The following is a 23,075-nucleotide window of genomic DNA, read 5'->3' as shown; positions in this document are numbered from 1 at the left end:
GTGTGAATGATAAGGCAACTTGACCTTGGATAAGGCACTTGACTGCCAGTAGCTTTTTGATCAGAGCCATGTCATCACATGTGAAATAAAGTATTTTTAGCCAATGATAAGTAGTGTGTGAAATGAGAAAAGTCCTCAAAGCATCCAGTTAATATTTTAGCTTTAGTAAATTATTCTAAATAAGCATTCATACTTTAAAAAGTTTTTGAAAAGATTATATTACCTAAATGATTGCCTTTGTGAATCTTTAAATTTTCCCCTTGGTTCCCCTCTCATCCCACCGTGTACTGTTTAATGCATTCCCAGAGATTGGAAGGGAATTAAATTCTGCCCCCGTCCCCAAATCTTCTGCAAAGTTCAGTTCTAACCACGATTAATCTGCATGTCAGCACATACATTCATTTATTTATTTGTTCATCAAATATTAATTGATCTCCTGCTCCATGCCAAGTACTGTTCTGGGTGCTGAAGATACCACAGGAAAAGGTAAACAAGTGAAAGTCCCTGCCTTTACATGTTGCTTATATCTGCTGATTAGTAGAGGAAGGTTGCAACATCATTATAATCTCAGTCACTGGAAGCCAAGAATATTGTTCCATCTCAGAGCTATTCCACAAGATGAAAATTAGGTCTTGAAAAAGGACCTGAAAAACTAAAGTTATCTCATCATGGAGTTGCCTATCAGGAAATTTATCTTTTATAACTCCCACGTTAGCTTTGAAGATTAGTATGTGTTGGTCTTCCTTGTGTCAAAGGATGTGTATAGGTGTATATTACTAGTCTGCTTGGGGCTACCATAACCAACCATAGACTTGGTCAATTTAAATCACAGAAACTTATTTTTCACTGTTGTGGAGGCTGGGAAGTCCCAAGACCCACGTGCCAGCAAGGCAGGCTTCATTGTGAGGTCTCTACTCTTGGCCTGTAGATGACTGCCATCTTAACTCTGTGCTCACATGACCTCTTTGTACATAATTGGGCAGAGGGAGAGAGTACAAACTCTCTGAGGCCTCTTCTTTTAGGGACATTAATCTCATCAGACCAAGTCTTATCCTCATGACCTCATTTAATCCTAATCACCTCCCAAAGCCCCATGTCCAAATACCATCAAATCGGAAGTTAGGGCTGCAACATATGAATTTGGGAGAAGACACAAACATTCAGTCTGTAGCAGTGAGTATTGCTGAGATGAAAAGCTTTTCCACACATAGTCTACCAAAAGAGAAAAATAAACAGTAGTTCCTGACAATAGGAATACTTTTCTCTCATCAAAGTTACTTCTAGGAAAAAAAAAAGTTACTTCTAGGAATTTAGAAAGACAATTTGCTTGCACATTTCTTGAGTTATTGCTTACTCTGCCCATTGACAGATAGATTTGTCTTCTTCTATTAGTCACTTTACCTCTTTCAAGAATAGTGTGTTCACATGCTTCATACCACCTTTGTTACCATTATATTTTTCTGCTCACATAACCTCAAAATCACTTAAGACATTTGTTCTAGGTGACCTTTGTGATCATCATTCAGAAGGCTGCGAGCAGCATGGCCCATTTGGCTGACTCCTTGAAGTTCCCAGGGCAGTCAGGCAGTGGTCTTTGATCAAGGTCTCTCAAAGTCCAGCAGTTACAGTGTTACTTTTGGTCACAGCTTTTTTCTGTGTCACTGATGACTCTTACCTCAATTCCCAGTCCCCGCCCCTACACACGAGTTCTAAAACAACTCAGGGACTGATTTTCAATTGTGACGTAATAGATTGTTCCTTGGTTTTCTGTCTTAGGTCTCCCCTCTCCTAACTCTCCTTCCCCACTGCTGAAAAGGATATTATTATTTACTGAAATAAATACACATTTAATCTTACATGGCAGTTATTTTTAAATTTCTTCTAGATCTTTGAAAATGTCAGATGTCCTCTAAAACCAGGATTAGGAATAAATACTGGATGAGAAAGTCTTGTGGACATCGTTCTTGTTTTTCTGCTTGTTTTCCCCTCAGCCCATAGTGTTTTTCCTTCTCTTCCGTTTTCTCTTCTTCCTTTTAGTCTACTAGCTTTCATTTATTTCCCAGGGTTTCAGGCTGAGAGAGTAATTACAGAAAATGGGCTTTGGAGTTGAGGTTATCCATATTAGGAAAGATGATAATGTTGAGGAGGGACGGAATTGAGAGAAATGAAGAAGGATGGTGAAAACATTTTGTTTCTGTTTTTCCTTCTCCTTAGCGTTCCCGTCCACTCTCTGCCAGTGATGCGGAAATGAAAAACCTTGTGGGCTCAGCCCGAGAGAAGGTGCCGGGGAAGTTAGGTGGTTCTGTGCTTGGTCTGTCAATGGAGGAGGTAAAGATAACTCCATTTCAGTCCTTTGTGGGCTAACACAGGGTTCAGTGAAAATTAGTGATACCTAATGTTCATGACCAACTCATATCTTGTTTTGAAAAGAAAAAGATTCAAGATGGGAGAAATTTCTTTTCAGAAAACAGCATCTTAAATTGAATTAATTTCTCTCTTCATGCTTTCGTATTCGTTTGTCATCACTCTCTTCCTCTGCCCTATAACCACATGGATTACTGTTTTCAAAATGGGTACTTACTTCATTTTCTCTTACTCTATATAGATCAAAGTTTTGCGGAGAGTGAAGGAAGAAAATGATCGGAGAGGTGGATTTATTCGCATATTCCCCACATCAGAGACATGGGAAATATATGGGTGAGGTGACTACCCTTTTTTTTTTAAAAAATATGTGCCTCAGGTCCACAGAATTGGGTTAATCATGACATAGTATTGTCATTGCTTTCCATGCTTGTCTGTCTTATTTTGTGTATTTAGAGTGGCGTGAATATTATGCAACCCAAGAGCAAAAAACAGTAATTTAATCTACCTGTGCATTATTCCTCCCTTTAAAAAAAAATCCCCCACCTCCTCCTTAATAGCCTGCTAACCCAGAATTAGACATTTAAAAAATTTTGTGGTCATCATTACCTTGATTTGAAAATAAATTGTTTGGTCATCTACATGGTGCCTCAACAATATATTGTTTATATTTATTCATCATTGAGATCTAGTTTATGTGCAATAAATGCATCCATTTTAAATGTGGAGTTTGGTGATGAGTTTTGACAATATAAGCACCAATTTAACTACCACCGTCATTACAATCAAAATAAAGACTATTTCTGTCACCTTCAGAAGTCCCCTTCTGCCCCTTTGCAGTCAATTACCCTCATTACCCTGAGCCTCATACACCTGCTGATCTGCTTTATGTCTTTATAGTTTATCTAGAATCTTGTATAAATAGAATCATCCAATGTATACTTTGGTGTTTGGATTCTCTTTGGCATAATGTTTTTGAAATTTATCTATGTTGTGCGAAGCATTAGTTCATTATTATTATTGCATACCAATTCATATGAATGAATATGCGTTCATATGAATATATTCGTTCATATGAATATGGATTCATATATCACAATTTGTTTATCCATTCAACTGTTGTGGAACATTTGGGTTGTGTCCGGTTTGAGACTGTTAAGTACCTAGGAGTAGAATAGGAGGATCATCTGATGTGGGGGAAGTATAGTACCATTTTACATTTTACCAAGAGCGTATGAGAGTTCTAGTTGCTCCTCATCTTTGTTAACACTTGGTATTGTCAGGTTTTTTAATTTTAGGTATTCCAGTGGGTGTGAGTATATCTCTGTAGTTTTAATTTGCTTTTCTCTAATGGATAATGATATTACGCATTCATGTGCTATTGGCTATTTGTGTATCTTCTTTTTTTTTATTTTAAATTTAGGATTTTTATTTTTTTTGTTATTGTGTTGTAAAGGACTCTTGATACAAGGTTTTTCTCAGATATTTATATTGTGAATATTTTCTCCAAGTCTGTGGCTAGCTTTTTCATTTCTTTTTAAGATTTTATTTATTTGAGAGAGAGAAAAGAATGAGCACATGAACTCACAAGTGGGGGGAGGGGCAGAAGAGGAAAGAGGCTGGGGAGGAGACTCCCCTGTGAATGCAGAGCCTTACTCACAACAGAGCTTGATCCCAGGACCCCAAGACCATGACCTGAAGTTGGATGCTTAATGGACTGAGCCACCCAGGCACCCCAGGTTTTTTCATTTCTATAACAGTGACTTTTAAAGAAGTTTTAAATTTCAACAAAGTCCAAAAAGATTTATGCATTTTGTGTTTCCATCTAAGAAATTTTTGCCAATCCCAACGTCATAAAGTTTTTTCTTTTCTTCTAAAAGTTTTACAACTTTAGCTTTTATGTTTAAGTCTGAGATAGTATTGATTTAATTTTTGTGTATGGTGTGAGGTAGGGTTGAGGTTCATTTCTTTTCATATGATGTACATTTATTTTGCACCATTTGTTGAAATTACCCTATTGGATTATCTTTGTTGAAAATTAGTTCAAATGTATGTGTGAGTCTATCTTTGGGCTTTATTTAGTTTCACTGATAAATCTGTCTCGATTACTGTAGCTTTTTTTTTTAAAAATTAATTTATTTATGATAGTCACAGAGAGAGAGAGAGGCAGAGACACAGGCAGAGGGAGAAGCAGGCTCCATGCACCGGGAACCCGATGTGGGATTTGATCCCGGGTCCCCAGGATCGCGCCCTGGGCCAAAGGCAGGCGCCAAACCGCTGCGCCACCCAGGGATCCCCGATTACTGTAGCTTTATACTAAGTCTTAAAATTAGGTAATATGAGTCTTCCAACTTTTTTTCTTTAAGTATTTTAGCTATTTGGTGTCCTTTGTATTTCCCAAGACATTTTAGAATTTCCTCATCAATTTACACAGAAGTCTGCTGGCGTTTGATTGGGATTGCATTGAATATATAGATTAATTTTGGGACAGTGGACATTTTAACAGTATTGAATTTTCCAATCCATGAACATGATCTCTCTCTCCATTTATTTAAGTTGCCTTTTTAAAATGACTTTTTATGTATTTTAATTCCAGTTAGTTAACATACAGTGTTATATTGGTTTCAGGTGTATAATACGGCGATTCAACAGTTCCATACACCACCCAGTGTTCATTACGACAAGTGCACTTATTTACGTCTTCTTTAATTTTTCTTAGCAACGTTTTATAATTTTAACTGTAAAGGTCTTGAACGTTTTCTTTTTTTTTTATTCATCACTTAGTATTTCATGCTTTTGAATGGTATTATAAATGTTATTTTTTAAACAGCTTGTTATAAACTTTATATATTTAAAGTGTATAATTTGGTAAGTTTTAACATAGGTATATATGTCTGTGAAACTACCACACAGTCAACATAATGAACAGATCCATAATCTCCAAAAGTTTTCTTGTGCCTCTTTGTAATTCCTCTCTCCTGCACCTCCCAACCCTTCCCTTCCTGTCCCTGTCCCCAGACAGCTATGATCTGCTTTCTGTTACAAAGTTTAATCTGAATTTCATAGCATTGCATATAATAAAATTCAACAGGTTCTCTTATTTGTTGGGTCTTTTTTTACTTGGCAAAATTGTTTTTGGATTTTAGATACATACTGTATCATGTATCAGTGGTTTAATTCCTTTTTATTGTTGAATGATATTCTATTACAGGCATATGTCAGAATTTGCTTATTCATCTGTTGATGGACATTTTGGTAATTTATAGTTTTTGGTTATTATAAATAAAGCTTCTTTGAACATTTATATACAAAGTTTCGTATGGACATGCGCTTTCATTTCTCTTGGGTAAATACCTGCTTGTAGAATGACTGGATCATATTGTTGTATATGTTTAACTTTTTAAGAAATTGCCACACAGTTTTCTAGAGTGGTTGTACCATTTTACATTCCTATAATAAGTGTGTGAATGTTCTAATTCTTCCACATCCTCACCAACAATTGACCCCTTAGGGGGTCTGTAGTGAAATTACATACAGTTTAATTTACATTTCCCTAATGACTATGTTGAGCATCTTTTCATGTGCTTATTTGCTGTTTGTGTGTCTTTGATGATCAAATATTTTGCCCATTTTTAAATGAGGTTATTTGTGTCTTGTAATTAAGTTGTGAGAGTTCTTTGTATATTTTGGATATTCCTTTTTTCCTAGCACTTGAAAAATGTTCTTCCATTATCTTTTGGCTTGCATTTTTCTGACAAGAAGCATACGATAATTCTTATTTTTATTTTTCTGTGCATAATAAGTCTTTTCTTCCTTAGCTTGCTTTTAAGATTTCTTTATGACTCATTTTCAACAGTTTATGATATATGTACCTTGGTGTCATTTTCTTCTTGAATGCTGGACATTATAAATATGTTATTGAGTGGGTTCTATTGTCTTTAAATGCTTTTGAAGGTTTTTTTGATCTGACGGTTACTTGTAGATCAGGCTAAGCTTTTTCAGGCTCATTCAAAATTTTTTTTAAAAATTCAGTGTAATTAACATCAGTTTTATTAGTTTCAGGTGTACAATGTAGTGATTCAACAATTCTGTACATCACTCAGTTCATTTAAAGACATTTATGGTTTGTCTAGGGTAGCTTTGTGTTTAGATCTAGATAAGTTTTACTATGAAAGACTATTTGGAGATATCTGTTAAATGAGCTCCATATTCAATGAGATTTCTCCATTCTGGCTGGTGGGAATCAATCAATTTATAGCTCTTGATGAATTCTGGAAAGTATTCAGCTTACACTTTCTCTTTAACATTCTTTACCTTATCATTTGCTCTTTGCCCAGCCTTGTGGACATTTACCCTATGCCTGAGCAGGTTTGTATTTATCCAAAGACTCCGAGTCCCTTGTGATGCCTTTTCTCTGATTACAGTAAGGTTGAGAATTTTTGTACTTATTTATAGGTAACACATCTCTCTTCCTCTGATGATTGGCTTTTGACCTAGTTGGCATATTAGTGGTTCTAAGTATAGAGCTAGAACGTAAAGGAATAAAAGAAAATACCCATTTTATGTTTGTTTGGTTTTGTTTTGAAAATCATGCTGTTCATAGAGAAATCTTCCTTTCATCTTACAGAATATTCTATCAATGTAGATAGACCTAGGAACAAAGACCTAGGAACACAACAAAAAGATATTGCGTGGATTTTCTTTTGATATGTTTTTGGGGAATTTAAATATTTACAGTCGCTAGAAAACATATCTTTTAATTAATGAGAATAGAAACCTCTACTCTTGTGTATTTCAAGAGGCAGTACCTTAATTTAAGTTCCTTTTCTAAGGAACTGTTTACAGGTAATATTGGAGTCTCTTACCAAGTCCAGTAATGGTTGGTTTGGTTTTACTGGTTTGGTTCTGAACCAATGGAGAAATGAGAAAAAGACTAAGAGAAATTGAGACCAAAATATCTCCTTTACTGATAAAGTCTAGGTTGGGACACTTGATTATATCTGTCTACAAGCAAACACACTCACTTTTGGTTGAACTTCTGATATGGGCAGATTTACATGCTCATTTGGAGGCAAGGTTAGACTGAGCTGTGTGGAAAGAGCACCTGACCCTCTAGGACCAGCAGAGGAGTTATACCTCCTAAGGGGAGATTTTCTCCCAAGAGAAAAAAGGAAGCTGCTCGTTGATGCGTTTCTGTTTATTCTTCCTAAATTACATAATGTGGTAAGTCACTCCATTTCTCCTGGTGTCTCTGAGAAAAGAGGCAGAGCAAGACCAAGAATATTAAACTAATTGACCTGCCTTCATAGAGAGTAGGGAAGATGTATTTATCTACTAACAAATATGCCTTTTTACTGCAATATACTTATTATCAGCTAATGTCTAACACTATGCTTTGGAATATAAAACCAATATTAGATGGGATCCCTGCCCTTTGAGAGTTAATAGTGGGATTATGGAGAAATTATTTATACATATAATAAAAATATCTCATTTGTATGGCTCTTCGTAATTATAATGTACTTCATGCACATTATTCTTTTTTTTTTATAAATTAATTTTTATTGGTGTTCAATTTACCAACATACAGAATAACACCCAGTGCTCATCCCGTCAAGTGTCCCCCTCCGTGCCCGTCACCCATTCACCCCCACCCCCCGCCCTCCTCCCCTTCCACCACCCCTAGTTCATTTCCCAGAGTTAGAAGTCTTTATGTTCTGTGTCCCTTTCTGATATCTCCCACACATTTCTTCTCCCTTCCCTTATATTCCCCTTCACTATTATTCATATTCCCCAAATGAGTGAGAACATACACTGTTTGTCCTTCTCCGATTGACTTACTTCACTCAGCATAATACCCTCCAGTTCCATCCACGTTGAAGCAAATGGTGGGTATTTGTCATTTCTAATGGCTGAGTAATATTCCATTGTATACATAAACCACATCTTCTTTATCCATTCATCTTTCGATGGGCACCGAGGCTCCTTCCACAGTTTGGCTATCGTGGACATGGCTGCTAGAAACATCGGGGTGCAGGTGCCCCGGCGTTTCATTGCATCTGAATCTTCGGGGTAAATCCCTAACAGTGCAATTGCTGGGTCGTAGGGCAGGTCTATTTTTAATTCTTTGAGGAACCTCCACACAGTTTTCCAGAGTGGCTGCACCAGTTCACATTCCCACCAACAGTGTAAGAGGGTTCCCTTTTCTCCACATCCTCTCCAACATTTGTTGTTTCCTGCCTTGTTAATTTTCCCCATTCTCACTGGTGTGAGGTGGTATCTCATTGTGGTTTTGATTTGTATTTCCCTGATGGCAAGTGATGCAGAGCATTTTCTCATGCATGCACATTATTCTTATTCCCATTTTAATGATATGGAAAGTACTGGCTCAGTAAGGTAATATGACTTGTCCATGACCACACAGGGGGAATTGACTCAGGTATTTTGACTCTGGATCGGACTTTTTTCCTCCTGTATCATGATGCTTTCCAAGAAGGAAAGATTTCCTCTATAAGAGTGTATGACAGGTCCCTCCTCAGGCATTAGTAAAGGCTAATGTAGTTCAGATAAGAGTGCTTCTCTAGTCTTGGAGTCATCAGATCAGGTAATGCTTTATACAGCACAGTGGACTTGAGCTGCTTCTTGAAATGTAGATCATGGCTAAGTGGAGAGGGTATGAGGAGGTATCCAGACCAAGGCAAAAGGATCAGTGGGAAGTGTGGTGTCGGGTGATTTTTCAGGAGGCTTGTCTGGCTTAAGGCGGGATCACTGTTGAGGAACTGTCAGGAGAAAGTGTAAAAGAATTGGTGGTATAGCTTATTCAACTTTTGAAGGCTTGGAAGAGAAAGAGTATGCCTCCTATGTAAGCATCAAGGAGCTCTTGAGAAAAAGCATGATTGAAAACATCTTCTGTCTACTTTTTCATGCCTTTTATGCATCTCCCCATTCCCAGCTTCATTTGATCTCTTAGTTATATATGATTTTTGATGGTGCCTTTGTTTTTACCTTCCAGTTTTATTTTCTGAATTTAGTGTGTCACTTTTCATTAATCTAATAAATCCCGCCATTTCTTTCTTTTTGCATTCTAAATTAGCTCCTCCATTTATTGTTTTCATTTTATTTTGTCTCTGGTATTTTGTCTCTGGTATTTTATAATTTTAATTTAAGCAACTTTATCTTCCTTTGCCACTGTAGAGAGCCATACATTTCTTTAGAAACCGTATTTAAGTAACTGTCACTTCAGTGCTTGATCATGGCTTTATTTCCATGTATTCTCCTTCCAGCCAAATGTAAGAAATAGCCAGTTTCATTCTTTGTCTTTCAGGTCCTACCTCGAACACAAGACCTCCATGAACTATATGCTGGCAACACGTCTCTTCCAGGACAGGTGGGGATTTGCCAATCTTAAAAATTTGCTAATCTTGTAAGATCACTAGATTATGTGATAAGGAGAAAGTACATACAAAAGAAAGAGGCTTTATTAAAAAACAAATATCTTTCATGAAATCTCTGATAGAAAGGGCCTTGCAGAAAACACAATATAATACCTCATTGTTCCTGAATTCATTAATTCCCAGCACTTAGTAGTGTTTTCAGAGGCCACAAATTAAACCATAAAGATTTTTTTTTTTTGCTGCTACTCACATTTTATTTTTTCTATTTTTTAAAAAGATTTTTATTTATTTATTCATGAGAGACAGAGAGAGAGGCAGAGACATAGGCAGAGGGAGAAGCAGGCTCCATGCAGGGAGCCCAATGTGGGACTCGATCCCAGGACTCCAGGATCATGCCCTGATCCAAAGGCAGATGCTCAACCACTGAGCCACCCAGGTGTCCCAAACCATAAAGATCTTCAAACAATCTTAACAGATGCCCTAAACTTTATCCTTCAAGTAAAGGAAGACCTGTACTTGGTGCCTTTTTACATTAGACACAGTTTTAACAGACACAATCATCTGTTTTTCTAGGCTAGAAGAAATTAGAATGATCAGATTAGGAAATGTAGAACAGGGCGATAATTCACAAAATAAATACATTAGGAATTGTAAAAAATGAAACTATTGAGATTTCAGTGCAAGGGAAGATAGGGTGAAGTGATGGAAAGTGGACATTGGAATTCAGTTAGCACAGCAATCAGGCACTACTTAGTCCCACATAGTTTTGTTGCCCCTAAGCTGTAATTGTCTTGACCTATAGTTTAGTAATCACTATCAAAATGAGGAACCTTAGTTATTTAGGGAAATTTATATTATTTTCAGGGTATATGTGCTTTTTTTGTAGAATGCTTAAAATAGATACTCAGATTTTAGCCATTTCTTACAATTTCATGACCTATTATCAGGAAAGATAGGGGATTTGCCATTTCCCCCTTACATTTGTAGTTATTACCACTGGTGAAGTAATTAATTACACTGCATAGCTTCTAGTGAAAGAGACCTTCAGATTGACTTAGAAGACATAGAAGCTCAGTTCTCTCTATATAACCTGTTTTTTTCTCTCCTCCCTTACCAGCCTTTTACAGGCCTCCTTTATCTTTAGAGTTCAGGTATTTTACCAAGATCTGTTCTAGTGGGTTACTTTTCATTCTTTTGGTTTTGCAGTGGGTGAGTCGTTTCAGTCTGAAGATTTAAGTCTTCCATCTGTGGGAAATATTCCCCTTATCCTCTCCTTTTGGAACTTCTGTTAGATGAATTTTGGATCTTTTGCTATATGGTCCATGTTGTTTGTTTTTTACTTTTTTTTTTTTTTTATCTCACTGTTTCTTAGCTTTAAATTCTAGGATGTTTGAACTTTTTCTTCTAAAATTTTAAATTGATCTGCAGCCCTCTCTATTGTGTTATTCTGTACCAGCATAGGAGAGGGTTGTTCAGTTTACCTTTTTAACTTTGTTAAGTATGTTTTTAATATCCAAGAACTATTTTTTTTATTTTTTATTTTTATTTATGATAGTCACACACAGAGAGAGAGAGAGAGAGGCAGAGACATAGGCAGAGGGAGAAGCAGGCTCCATGCACCGGGAGCCCGATGTGGGACTCGATCCTGGGTCTCCAGGATCGCGCCCTGGGCCAAAGGCAGGCGCCAAACCGCTGCGCCACCCAGGGATCCCCCAAGAACTATTTTTGATTTCTGACAGGGATTAGACTTTATGGCTATAATATTAAAATGGTTTCAGTACTATTTCCCATGTGGCAGGCAGGTTCCCCCACAGCACCACGTAATTGCCCCATTTGCACCTGAGAATTCAGCTCAGTTCTGACACTATCTGTCCAGAGATTAGCATCTGATTCCATACTTTAATGGTTCCGTCCTACAGGACTGTCATTCCCCACTTTCTCTGCCTTTACCTGACTTTGGATACCAGTTACAAGGCCACATTGTCACTTGTGCTTCTGACTGACCAGCTACAGATTGGGGTTTTGAACAACCTGCTCCTTGGGCTTTAATTCAGACACCAGTTGCAAGTCCAGGTGGTTACCTGTACTTCTGACTGTCTGGCTGTAAATCAGAGGTTCCTACAACTCTCTCCTTCCTTCCTTCCATTTGATTAATTTGCTAGAGTGGCTCACAAAACTCCCAAGAAACGTTTCACTTTCTAGATCACTGGTTTATTATAAAAGGATATAATTCAGGAATACTGAGTTGGAAGAGACATGTAGGGCAAGGTATGGGGAGAGGGTGCAGAGCTTCCATGCCCATTCCGGCATGCCAGTCTCTCCCAGATTTCCACATGTTCACCAGCCTGGAAGCTCTCCTTTTGCGTTTTTATGGAGGCATCATTACATAGGCACCATTGGTTAAATCATTGGCCATTGGTGATTGAACTCCCATCTCCAGGCCCACTCCATTTCCTAGAGGTCAGCGGGGTGTGTGTGGGGGGAGGAATTGAAAGGTCCAACCCTCTGATCACATGGTCAGTTCCTCTGGTCATCAGTCTGCATCCTGACAGTGATCCAGGGCATTCCCAAAGCTACTGCATTGTCATAACCAAAGACACATTCACCGTGCTCATCACTTAGGAAGTTCCAGAGGTTTTAGGTCCTCTATGTGAGAGGTGGGGGCTGAAGACCAAATACGTATTTCTTTAAATTCCTTTTTATTCCCCGCAAGATATATTTATTTGTTTTAGAGAGTGTGCATGGGTGGGGAGGGGAAGGTGGGAGGGAGAGAGAGAATTTCAAGCAGACTCCTTGTGGAACCCAGAGCCCTACTCCGGACTCTGTCTCATGTGAGATCATGACCTGAGCCAAAATCAAGAGTCAGATGCTCAACTGACTCAGCCACCCAGGTGCCCCCCAAATATATATTTCTTGCTATAAATCACAGTATCGTAAATGTTTTTTCACATCTCTTTGACTCTTTTAGTTTGTTGAAAGTTCCTTTCTGTTTCTTGCATTATATTTAATTCTTCTAGACTAGTTCTATTCATTTCATTCTTGCTGGTTTATATTACTATGTTTCCTCATATATTTGGTGATCTTTGATTGTCATTTTTATAAGTAATGGACCATTTGCTGAGGATAGATAATTTGCATGATTTTTCTCACAGGCTGTGACAATCTGGACTGACATGGACTTATGTTTGAGGCTCAATCTTTCAGTCCTTGGGCTTCCCCTGAGGGAGAAGGAAGTGGAACAGGCAATTTGGGAACTATCACCAAAATTAGGAAACATTCTCTTAGGGCGAGTGTAACAATAAAGAGATTTGAGATGTAGTAATATGTGTTTCTTTATTAACAATTCAATAAACAAGACCATCAGCAGGTCTAATAATCATGAAAGCATGATACATGTTGCCAAGATTTGGAGATAACCTGTAACATCTCTAAAGTAATATGAAAAAAAGGTATTATTATTTTTTGGTAATAAGATCATATGAACACTGCTGCAGAGAATTTCCTACATGTATATGAAGGAAATGCTAAATTTCATTTGGAAGATTAATTTTTTTTCCATCCACATTGGTATACTCCCTGAATTCTTTCTTCAGGCCCCAGGAACAACTGATTATAAAGCGTTCTAAAAACATGAATTTCCATGTTTAATAAAGAAAGACCCTTATGATTTACTCTTGTTTACCTTTTTAGCCTAATCTCTACTTTTCCACATCAACCCATGGCCAATATCTCTGTGTCAGCTTGCTCTTTCATGCCTCCTCCTTCTTGCATACTTGCCATCCCAAGGAATAGCCTTCAGTCCATCCCTAAATTCTACTGGCTCTGTCCTTCATCCTCTTACCCAGCCCTTCTGATCCCTTAGACTGATTCAGATTCCTGCATTGTATTCTAATTGCTTATTTACGTACAAGCCTGTCTACTATACAAGTTGGCTTTTGAGAGTAGTATTTTGTTATGTTCATCCTTGTCTTTGTCAGTATCTAGAATGTACCAGATGGTAGGCATACACACACACAAACATGCACTGAAAAAATGAAATTGTATTTGTTGCAAGCCCTAACATCTTCTATTAAGTTTGTTCTCTTCAATTTGTATTGTTTTTCCTCTAAAAAATCCTGTTGTATTATTGCCAGAATTAGTTAAACTAATTTCCTGATTTTTTTTTTTTTGAGGTTAATTTTTTCTGCCTTTCTTGCCCTCTCCCACTCATCCCCCAACCTGCCACCCTGCCTGGCAAATAGTATCTTACCTACTATCTTACAGTATGATGGTAATTTTAACCCTGGCTACGTATTAGTAACACTTGGAGATTTTATAAACCCTTTTTATGCCCTGGCCCTATCCCCAGGCTGAAGCATATTGGTACTTCTTAAAAACTGCCTGTGATTGTAACGTGAAACCATGATTGCATATTACTGGAACAAACTATTATCTGATGCAAAAGGTAAAAATCATCTTGAGACTTTCTGATGGTAAGGTGACAATATTAGGACATTGGCATGAGTAGAAGACACGGGAAAGACAAAGCATTTTGTTGAAGACCTACTCTTTGCTTGATTTTCTGTAAATAGAAAATCTTGATATTGATGGCATCTATCTCTTTTTATAACATTTTTGAAATTTTTAAATGGCAAATTTTAAATGATAAAGTTTTAAAATGGAGAACAGATTAAAGGGATCCAGGGGTTAGGTGAGAGGTGTGTGGTTATAAAAGAATGACACAAAGGATCCTTATGGTCGTGGAATTATTCAGTATCTTGTCTGTGTTGATATATACTTGAATCCACACAATAATAAAAGTGTACTAAGCTAAATATACACATTCACAAATGAATACAAGTAAAACTGAGGAAATGAAATAAAGAGTGTGTGTGTTAAATGAAAGGAAATTGAATGAGGAAAAAAATTCAAAAGAAAAACAAAAGCTAATTTAAACATAAATGGCATTCACTTCCTGTGGTGAGAGCCCAACTCTACTCTAGTTCAGACACTATGGAGAACATCTCTTTTTTTTTTTTTAACTGAAAAATCTATTTCTCCTGAGCATCCTTTTTGAACCCCATGAGAACTGAGATTGATTTCCTTTAGTGAAAGTATAAAGAAGAGCACTGGAGTCTGAGACCTAGCCCCGGGGTTCACATTTGAGCTCACTGAGCTCCTGGCTTGGGCATGTCACAAAATGATCTTATCCTATTCGTTTTTGTTTTTCGTTTTTGTTTTTTTTTTTTTAATAAATGGGCCTAATCATAACCTCCTTCGCATAGGGGTTGTAAAGAATAAGTATGATTTGATTTGTGACTAATAGACAATGCAAGTAGTTTTTATGCTTCTTTTCTGGAATTCATCTGTCGTTTCTCCTTTGTTTTTTTATTGCTCTTCCCACATGCTTTGGGGATTCTGTTCTTTTCTCAGTACATCTCTCTGATTCTTCCCAAAGCTGCCTTCCCTGGCATAGTTCCATGTTATCAGGAGTGTGTGTGTGCACGTATGAACTCAGGAGAGAATATCTGAGCAGTCCTCTAACCCAGTTGTCCTTTCTACTTCTGTAGGGGAAACCCAAGAAGAAGCTTATTGACAGGAAGAACACGGTAACTGATTTTTACAAGTTGAGAAATTCTTTCCATGTGCACAGTGTGTGACCATGCAGAAGCTAAGCATGATATTTTGTGTAACCATTTTTTGGTTTGGCTCAGCTTGAATAGTAACATAAAAGTTTCTATTGAAACACTATTCCAGGGCAACTTTTTACAAACTAAAATTGGGATTTACTTTTTTATAACTATAGGTATATCATTTGAACTGATACTAATAGTGTTCTTATTTGGCTATGTAAGAGACACTAGAGTATAAATGAGATTTTAAAACTACTGTCATGTTAGAGTCAAATGAGTACAGATGAGATTTTAAAAGTTCTGTCATGTTAAAGTCAAATGACTGGTTATGGTTGGCCTTGATATCCCTGGGGCATTTAACTCTGTGCCTTACGGGACTGAGCAGAACTGCTTCCAGTTTGTCACAGAACTGAAAGTATGCAGAACACCTGTCACTCTTCATTCTGGTGGAGAGAAAGATCTTAGAGGAAGGGCTGGGGTGACCTTGCTCAATTGAAGACTACAAAAATTCTTAAACCACCCCTGGTTTGAAACCTTAAATATATCCCCCTTTATCCTGTGCCTCTTTAGAAAACAAAATGGCAACAGTAAGAAAGAGACATCCTATATCAGGCTTTTAGTTTTACATTTAAGGATTAACAAAGATAAACCTAGTTTCTGATCAAAACCCCTTGAAGCATAAATCTAATTTTTCTTTAAAGAAAGAAAACGTGATTGCCATTTAATTAAGGGAAAACTGGGGGAAGTCCAGTTTGTAACTTGCTTCCAAATGAAAGTCACAGTTATTTATAAGTTTCCTCCAGTTTTTAGTCAAAGAATATGCTTCCTAGAGTATATCACTATTAACTTGACAATTAGAAAAAAAAATGAAACAAAAGAAAAAAATCTTAAATGATAAGAATATTTAAATGTCAGTGGGTTCTGGCCTTCATTTTTGGCACTCATTTTATATAACCATCAAGAATTTTTTGGTGGCATAAAGGTATAAGCAAATGAAAGTTAGCATATGGCAGACCATGCGCTATTGGCATGAAATACATCCTAATATACTGAAAAAGATTACAATCATAAACAGTATGGTCTTTGACCACAGTAGAATTAGAAAGCAGTTATAGAAAATCTCCCAGTATTTGGAAATTCATACATTTCAAAGTTATCCATGGATCAAGGAAGGAATCATGAGGGAAATTGGAAAGTATTTTAAGTGAATAATAATAAAAGTGTAACATTAAAATGTGTGGGATGCAGCTAAAGGAGTGTTTGGGGAGAAATTTATAGCTTTTGAAATGCTTATGTTAGAAAACAAGACTAAATCACTGATCTAATGTTCCATTTTATGAAACTAGATAAAGAAGAGTAACCCAATATAAATAGAAGAAAGGAAATAGTAAAGGGGAGGAATCAATTAAATAAAAGACAAACAATAAAGAAAGCCAATAAAATCTAAAATTGTCCCCTGATAAGATAGCAGAATTGATAAACTCTTACATAGACTGAACTAGTAAAAAAACAGAACACTAGTGACCAATATCAGATAGGAAAGAGGGAAATAATTTATAGATCCTACAGACATAAAAAGGACGTTCAAGGAATATATTTTTTTAAAGAGATTTTATTTATTTATTCATGAGAGACACACACAGAGAGAGGCAGAGACACAGGCAGAGGGAGAAGCAGGCTCCATCCATGCAGGGGGCCCAACGTGGAACTCGATCCTGGATCTCTAGGATCAGGCCCTGGGCTGAAGGTGGCACTAGACCACTGAGCCACCCGGGCTGCCCGGAATATTATGAACAACCTTATCCCAGTACTTTGACAACCCAGATGAAATGTCTGAGTTCCTTGGGAGGGAACGCTTAGCAAAACTGACACAAACTGAAATGAAAATTGTGAATAACCCTATATCCAGAATATTGGATTTGTAATCAACGTTTCCACAAAGAAAATCCCAGGCCTAGTAGTTTCCCTGGTGAGTGCTTTTCAAGCTTCTGAGGAAGAGTAGCACTAATCTTACATGAACTCTTTCAAAAATGTAGGAAGGGACACTTACCCATTCATTTTATGATGTCAGCATTGACTATGACATCCAAACCTGACAAAGACATTTTAAAAAAAGAAGAAAATTATTATCTTCATGAACACAGACAATTTCTTCAAAGAACATTAGCACATTAATCCACCAGTGTAAAGAAAAAGGGAAATAAATATATATGACTAAGGGAGGTTTTTCTTAGTAGTACAAAGTTGGTTTAGCATTTGAAAATTAGTCAATATAATTAACCATATATAAAGGAGAAAACCAGATGATCATTTCATTATATGCAAAAAAAAAGAGCATCTGATGAAAATCAACACATTTATGAGAAAAAGTTAGCAAATCAGGAACAGAAGGGAATTTCTTCATCTGTAAAGGACTTCTATGAAAAATCTGTTGCTAATATCCTACTTAATGGCAAAAATAATCCTATTATTAGTAATATGGCAAGATGTCCACTTTTGCCATTTGCATTCACTTTAGAGATCTTCTCAAGCGATACAGTAAAGCAAGGGGTGAGAGGAGGGGAGAAAAGGCATATAGATTGGAAAGGAAGAAAACAAATGTCTTTAGTCTTAGATGACATGATCTGGTTAATAGGAAATCCTAAATCCTCTACAGAATAGTTACAAGAACATATAAGTGCATTTAGCAAGGATACAAGGTCAATAGACTAAAATCTATGGTATTTTAATATACTAGCAGTAAATAATTTAAAAATGAAATTTAAAATTTTATTTATGGTAGCATTTAAAAATATGAAATTCTCAGGGACAAATAAATACTACAAACTATGTTCATTACCTAAACAGTAAAAGCTTACTAATAATTAATATTACTGAAAGAAATGAAAGAAGCCCCAAGTAAGTGGGGAGATATGTGCATTGATTAGAAAATTTAATATTGCAAAAAACTGTCCATTCACCCCAAGTTGATCTAAAGAGATCTGGTGCAATCCCAGTCATTATTCTAGTAGATTTGTTGGTAGAAATTGACTGTATTTTTTTCACCACCAGCAGAAACTGATGTAAAAAAGTTTTTTTTAACGTGGAAATACAAAGGACTTAGAATATCTAAAGTAATCTTGAAAAAGACAGGGTACCTGACTTAAAGAAATACTTTAATACTATAATAAGCAAAACTGTGGCAGGTTGGTCAGTGGAATAGAATAGAGGCCAGAAATATGTCTGTATTTATATGGTCATTTGACTTTAATCAAAGAGCCCAAAGTCCATTGGGGAAAGGAAACTTTTTTTTTTGGGGGGGGGACGATTATACTTAAGCTATTGCAAATGTTTATTCTTTTTGATTTTTTGTTTTTGTTTTTAGAGGGAGCAGGGGTAGGGGAGGGGTGAAGGAGGGGCAGAGGGAGAGAGAGAATATTAAGCAGGCTCCAAGCCCAGCATGGAGCCCAACACTGAGCTGAATCTCATGACCCTGAGATCATGACCTGAGCTGAAATCAAGAGTCAGAGGCTCAATCAGTTGAGCCATCAAGGCGCCCTGAAAGGAAACTCTTTTTAACAAATAGGGCTGGAACTGAATATTGTGCTTTTAAAAATGAACCTCAATCTCTATCTCTCAGAAAAATTAGAGATGATTCATAGTCATAAACATAAAAGCTTAAAAGCTATTATTATAAAACTTCTTGAGGAAAATCTAGGAAAATATCTCTGTGACTTTAGGCTTGACAAAAGTTTTTAGACATGACACAGAAAGCAATACCCAAAAAGGAAAAAGTGATAAGCTAGATTTCCTCAAAATTAAAAACTTTTGCCTATCATCACATACTGTTAGGAAAGGGACTAAGCAAACCATGGACTAAGTCAAGATACTCATCAAAGGACTGGTATCTAGGAAATATAATGAACTCCTACAACTGAATAATTAGAAGACAATTGATCAACCCTTTTACAAATAGGTGAAATATTTGAACAGATACTACCAAGAGATGGTGTGTGAGTAGCCAATATACTGGTGAAAATGTACTTAACAACACTAGTTATCAGAGAATTGCAAATTAAAATCATGAAATACCCACTCTAAATAAGCATCCAGCAGAATAGCTAAAATTATATCATTGTGCTGTACTCTTTAAATACCGTATCATTTTATTTGTAAGTTACAGCTCAGTAAAGCTGGGGAAAAAAACAGAAATGACCAATAGCATCAGATGGTGAGGGTATGGAGCTAATGGAACTCTGATAAGTTGTCATTGGCAACATAAACTTGTACAAGTACTTTAGAAGGAGTGTGCCAGTTTGTTAGCCTCGAAAGCTCCATGCTGATTGATATCTTTACCCAGAAGGAATGAAAAACATAACCACAAAACGACTTGTACAAAAATATTCAAAGCAGCCTTAATCATAATATTCCAAAACCGGAAACAACCTGGGGGGGGGCGGTCCAAAAACCGGAAAGTAGGTGAACTGTGGATTATTCACAGAGTGGGCTAATCAGCAATAAAAAGGCATACATATGGGTACATACAACATGGATGAATCTCAAAAACATGCAGAATGAAAGGAGACTTAGAACAGTTCATGCTGTATAATTCCATTTTTATGAAGTTCTAGAACAGACTAATACGTGATGAAAAAATTAAGACAGTAGTCCTCTTTAGGAATGTGAAGGAGGAATTGACTGGGAAGGGGCATAAGAACTTTCTAAGGAGGTAGTAACTTTAGAGTTCAGGTTATATAGTTCTAGGTGTTTGTCAAAACTCATCAATGGGGGCAGCCCGGGTGGCTCAGCGGTTTAGCGCTGCCTTCAGTCCAGGGCCTGATCCTGAAGACCCGGAATCGAGTCCCACGTCAGGCTCCCTGCATGGAGCTGGTTTCTCCCTCTGCCTGTGTCTCTGCGCCTCTCTCTCTCTCTCATAAATAAAATCTTTAAAACAAAACCTCATCAATGGGCACTTAATATTTGCTATTACTGTATGTAGTGTTTAGCTCACCAAAAACCAAACCAAACCAAACAAAAACAAAAAACCCAAATGCCAAAAGCCCTATAAAACAAATACTCAATTCTAGTGATTCAACAATATGCATGTTAAAGCATTTAGGGACAAAGTGTACTGACATCAGGTGTAACTTTGAAATGCTTTAAAAATTAGATGGATTTATGGATGCATAGAGGAAGGAATGGGTGGATATATGTGCTGAAAAAATATAGCAATATATTCATTGTAGAAACTAGGCTATGGGTACACGGATGTCTGCTATACAATTTTGAGAACTTTTCTGTTTGTCTAAATATTTTGATAATAAAATGAGGTAGATATCACTAAAAGGTATTGCAACTTATAGGGAATTTTATTCAAAAATATTTATGGTTTGTCAGCTGTGTGGTGGGCAGTCTCATGAGCATCTCTCTGATCCAGTGATCGACAAGACAAGCATGGTCCTTAACTTCATAGAACCATAATTCTGTTTATCAGATTCATACTTTCTCCATCATTCCCTACCTCTATCCCTTGTACTACTTAGAATTTATTGCTCTATTCAGGGTTTCTCAGAAGTTCACAATTATTAGAGGAAGACAACCCATAAGAGACTCCTAACTCTGGGAAATAAACAAAGGGCTGTGGAAGAGGAGGTGGTTAGGGTTATGGGGTAACTGGGTAATAGGCATTAAGGAGGGCACATGATGAGATGAGCACTGGGTGTTATATGCTGGCAAATTGAATATAAATAAAATATAAAAAATTTAAAAGTTCACAATTGTTATTTTAAGATGTTAGATTTGTTTCTTTTTTATTTAATTGGCTAAAAAATATTTTCACAACTGTGTGTGGGGGGGTGCAGTGTTCAGTTGTTGGGACTATGGTAAGCTGGGTTTGAACTATTTTTAAAGTTTATTAATTTGCTTCTGGTTCCTGCTCCCATGTGTCAGGACCATTCCTATTCTTGGCCCAATTTCCTGCTCTAGAGTTTCTAGAAAATTTACTGTCCAGTTTATCTACTCAGAAATCCCTAAAACTCCTACAAAGATCAAAAGACACAGCCTTTCCATTATTGTCAGAGATTGAAAACTCCTAGTGAAATGAGGATGATTCCTTCACCTCAAAGGAATATGCTTTGAGTTCTAGGGAGTTCACTTCTCTGAGAGAATTCAGAGCCAAGCAGTTAGATCTTGAGTTCTTGAGTATATAGAGTCAGCTGCCTGCTTTCAGATACTGACATGGATACTTCTTTTCTGACCCAGTAGCCAAGATCCCTCTCATTCTTTGCTGACCTAGTTACCTCTGCCTGTGTGATACTTTGCCTGGTGTTTGTTTGGATTGGACCTGATACCAGTCACTTACAAAGTTAGGATTTATCGTACTTTGACTGATGCCTAATGTAGCTGTGCCATCCCCTTCCCATCCCATTTCCCATTCACAACCTGATTGAACTTGGCTTTGTCCAACATCTGCTGCCCTCCCTTGTCTGTGCCTCTCTCACCCCTGACCTGTATTCAACATCTGGAGAGGCCCTGCCAACTCCCCTCACCTCCTCCTGTAACTAAGTAGATTCTAAGAGATGAGTTCCTGTTATTGGAACTCTTGAGATGTGGGGTATCTCAGGGCCTGGGTAACTTTACTAAGACATTTCCCTAGTAAGTCTTAGCTCTGTGCTACCACATTCACAGGTATCAGCCATTCTTCCCCTCGTCTCAAGCTCTGCTAAATCTGTATTTATTCAATAGTGTATACATTAGAAGAATATTTAGGTAAGTCTGAATAAATTATAATGAATAACAAAACAAACACCTCTAGCCACCACCCAGCTTAAGAATTAAAGTGTTGCCAGTGTCTCTCAGTCCTCCCTAAGTATAAGGCATTGGGTAGCACTTTATGGGCTCTGCAGTGAATAGTCAGCCAGTCTGACTGAATATGTAAAAACACTTAAGCACTGTCTTCAGATATATTTTTGTTCAGAATATTTAACAAATTCAGACAGGCCATACTGCAGTTTTAATGTAGATTCCAGTTTTTCCTATTTATTTTTCTAAACCTTTTAGAATTCTCTAGAAGTACCATACCCAACCTGTCATTGTTCAGACTTCTGTCAGGCTTAGCCTTGGAATAAAGGAGATAACTTTCTGAAAGCTGTGCCTACCATATATACATATTTTTTTTTCCCATAGACTAGCGGCTGATGGAGCACCAGAATTGAAGGTAGAGAGTATGAATTCAAAGGCCAAACTGCATGCTGCCCTGTATGAGAGGAAGCTCCTGTCTTTGGAGGTGCGAAAACGTCGACGACGGAGTGGCAGATTGAGGGCAATGAGGCCAAAATACCCAGGTACTTGCTGGTGAGCTTACACCAAACTGCATTGTTCAGGTCTTGCCAGTCTAATTAGCTTCTTAATTAATGCTTAAGGAATCAGAACCTTCCCGATCACATACACTTAATTTTTTGTGTAGTCTTTTTCTCAGAAACTGAATTTCAAAAAGATTATAAGTTTTTAAACCTTCCATTCTGTAATATTTGTACTGAAGGATAACTGAAGCACACACATTTTGGCTTTTGCTCTTACTTCAGCATCATTTAACTATCTGATACCCTAGAAATACTGGACATTTAAAGATAACATAAATGTAAAGAAATACGTTAGCTTAAGTTTAATGAAATCCTGACCATTATTGTTCAGCTTTTTCCATGATTAGGTATTAAATCTAGTTCATCCC

At 37.0% G+C, this 23,075-nt stretch overlaps 1 protein-coding gene across 12 annotated transcripts in view; it reads left to right on the top strand.

The window, feature by feature from the left end:
- Positions 1 to 23,075, top strand: part of TTLL5 (tubulin tyrosine ligase like 5) — a 280,483-nt gene that overhangs the window by 79,804 nt on the left and 177,604 nt on the right. For 8 of the 12 annotated variants that reach the window (XR_008661655.1, XR_008661656.1, XM_055304059.1 and 5 more), the window contains 5 exons: positions 2,215 to 2,328; positions 2,606 to 2,697; positions 9,686 to 9,748; positions 15,305 to 15,343; positions 22,532 to 22,689. Coding sequence is in view for 10 of the 12 variants with exons in the window: in XM_055304059.1 (XP_055160034.1) it covers positions 2,215 to 2,328; positions 2,606 to 2,697; positions 9,686 to 9,748; positions 15,305 to 15,343; positions 22,532 to 22,689 (466 nt within the window). In the remaining 2 variants the exon portion in view is untranslated. The remainder of the gene's footprint in view (positions 1 to 2,214; positions 2,329 to 2,605; positions 2,698 to 9,685; positions 9,749 to 15,304; positions 15,344 to 22,531; positions 22,690 to 23,075) is intronic. The other 4 variants (XM_055304062.1, XM_055304060.1, XM_055304067.1 and 1 more) reach the window with 2 other exon arrangements.

The sequence above is a fragment of the Nyctereutes procyonoides genome, unplaced genomic scaffold (assembly GCF_905146905.1).
Source record: "Nyctereutes procyonoides isolate TBG_1078 unplaced genomic scaffold, NYPRO_anot_genome, whole genome shotgun sequence".
NCBI lineage: Eukaryota > Metazoa > Chordata > Mammalia > Carnivora > Canidae > Nyctereutes > Nyctereutes procyonoides.
This window is presented reverse-complemented; position numbering and strand designations above follow the sequence as displayed.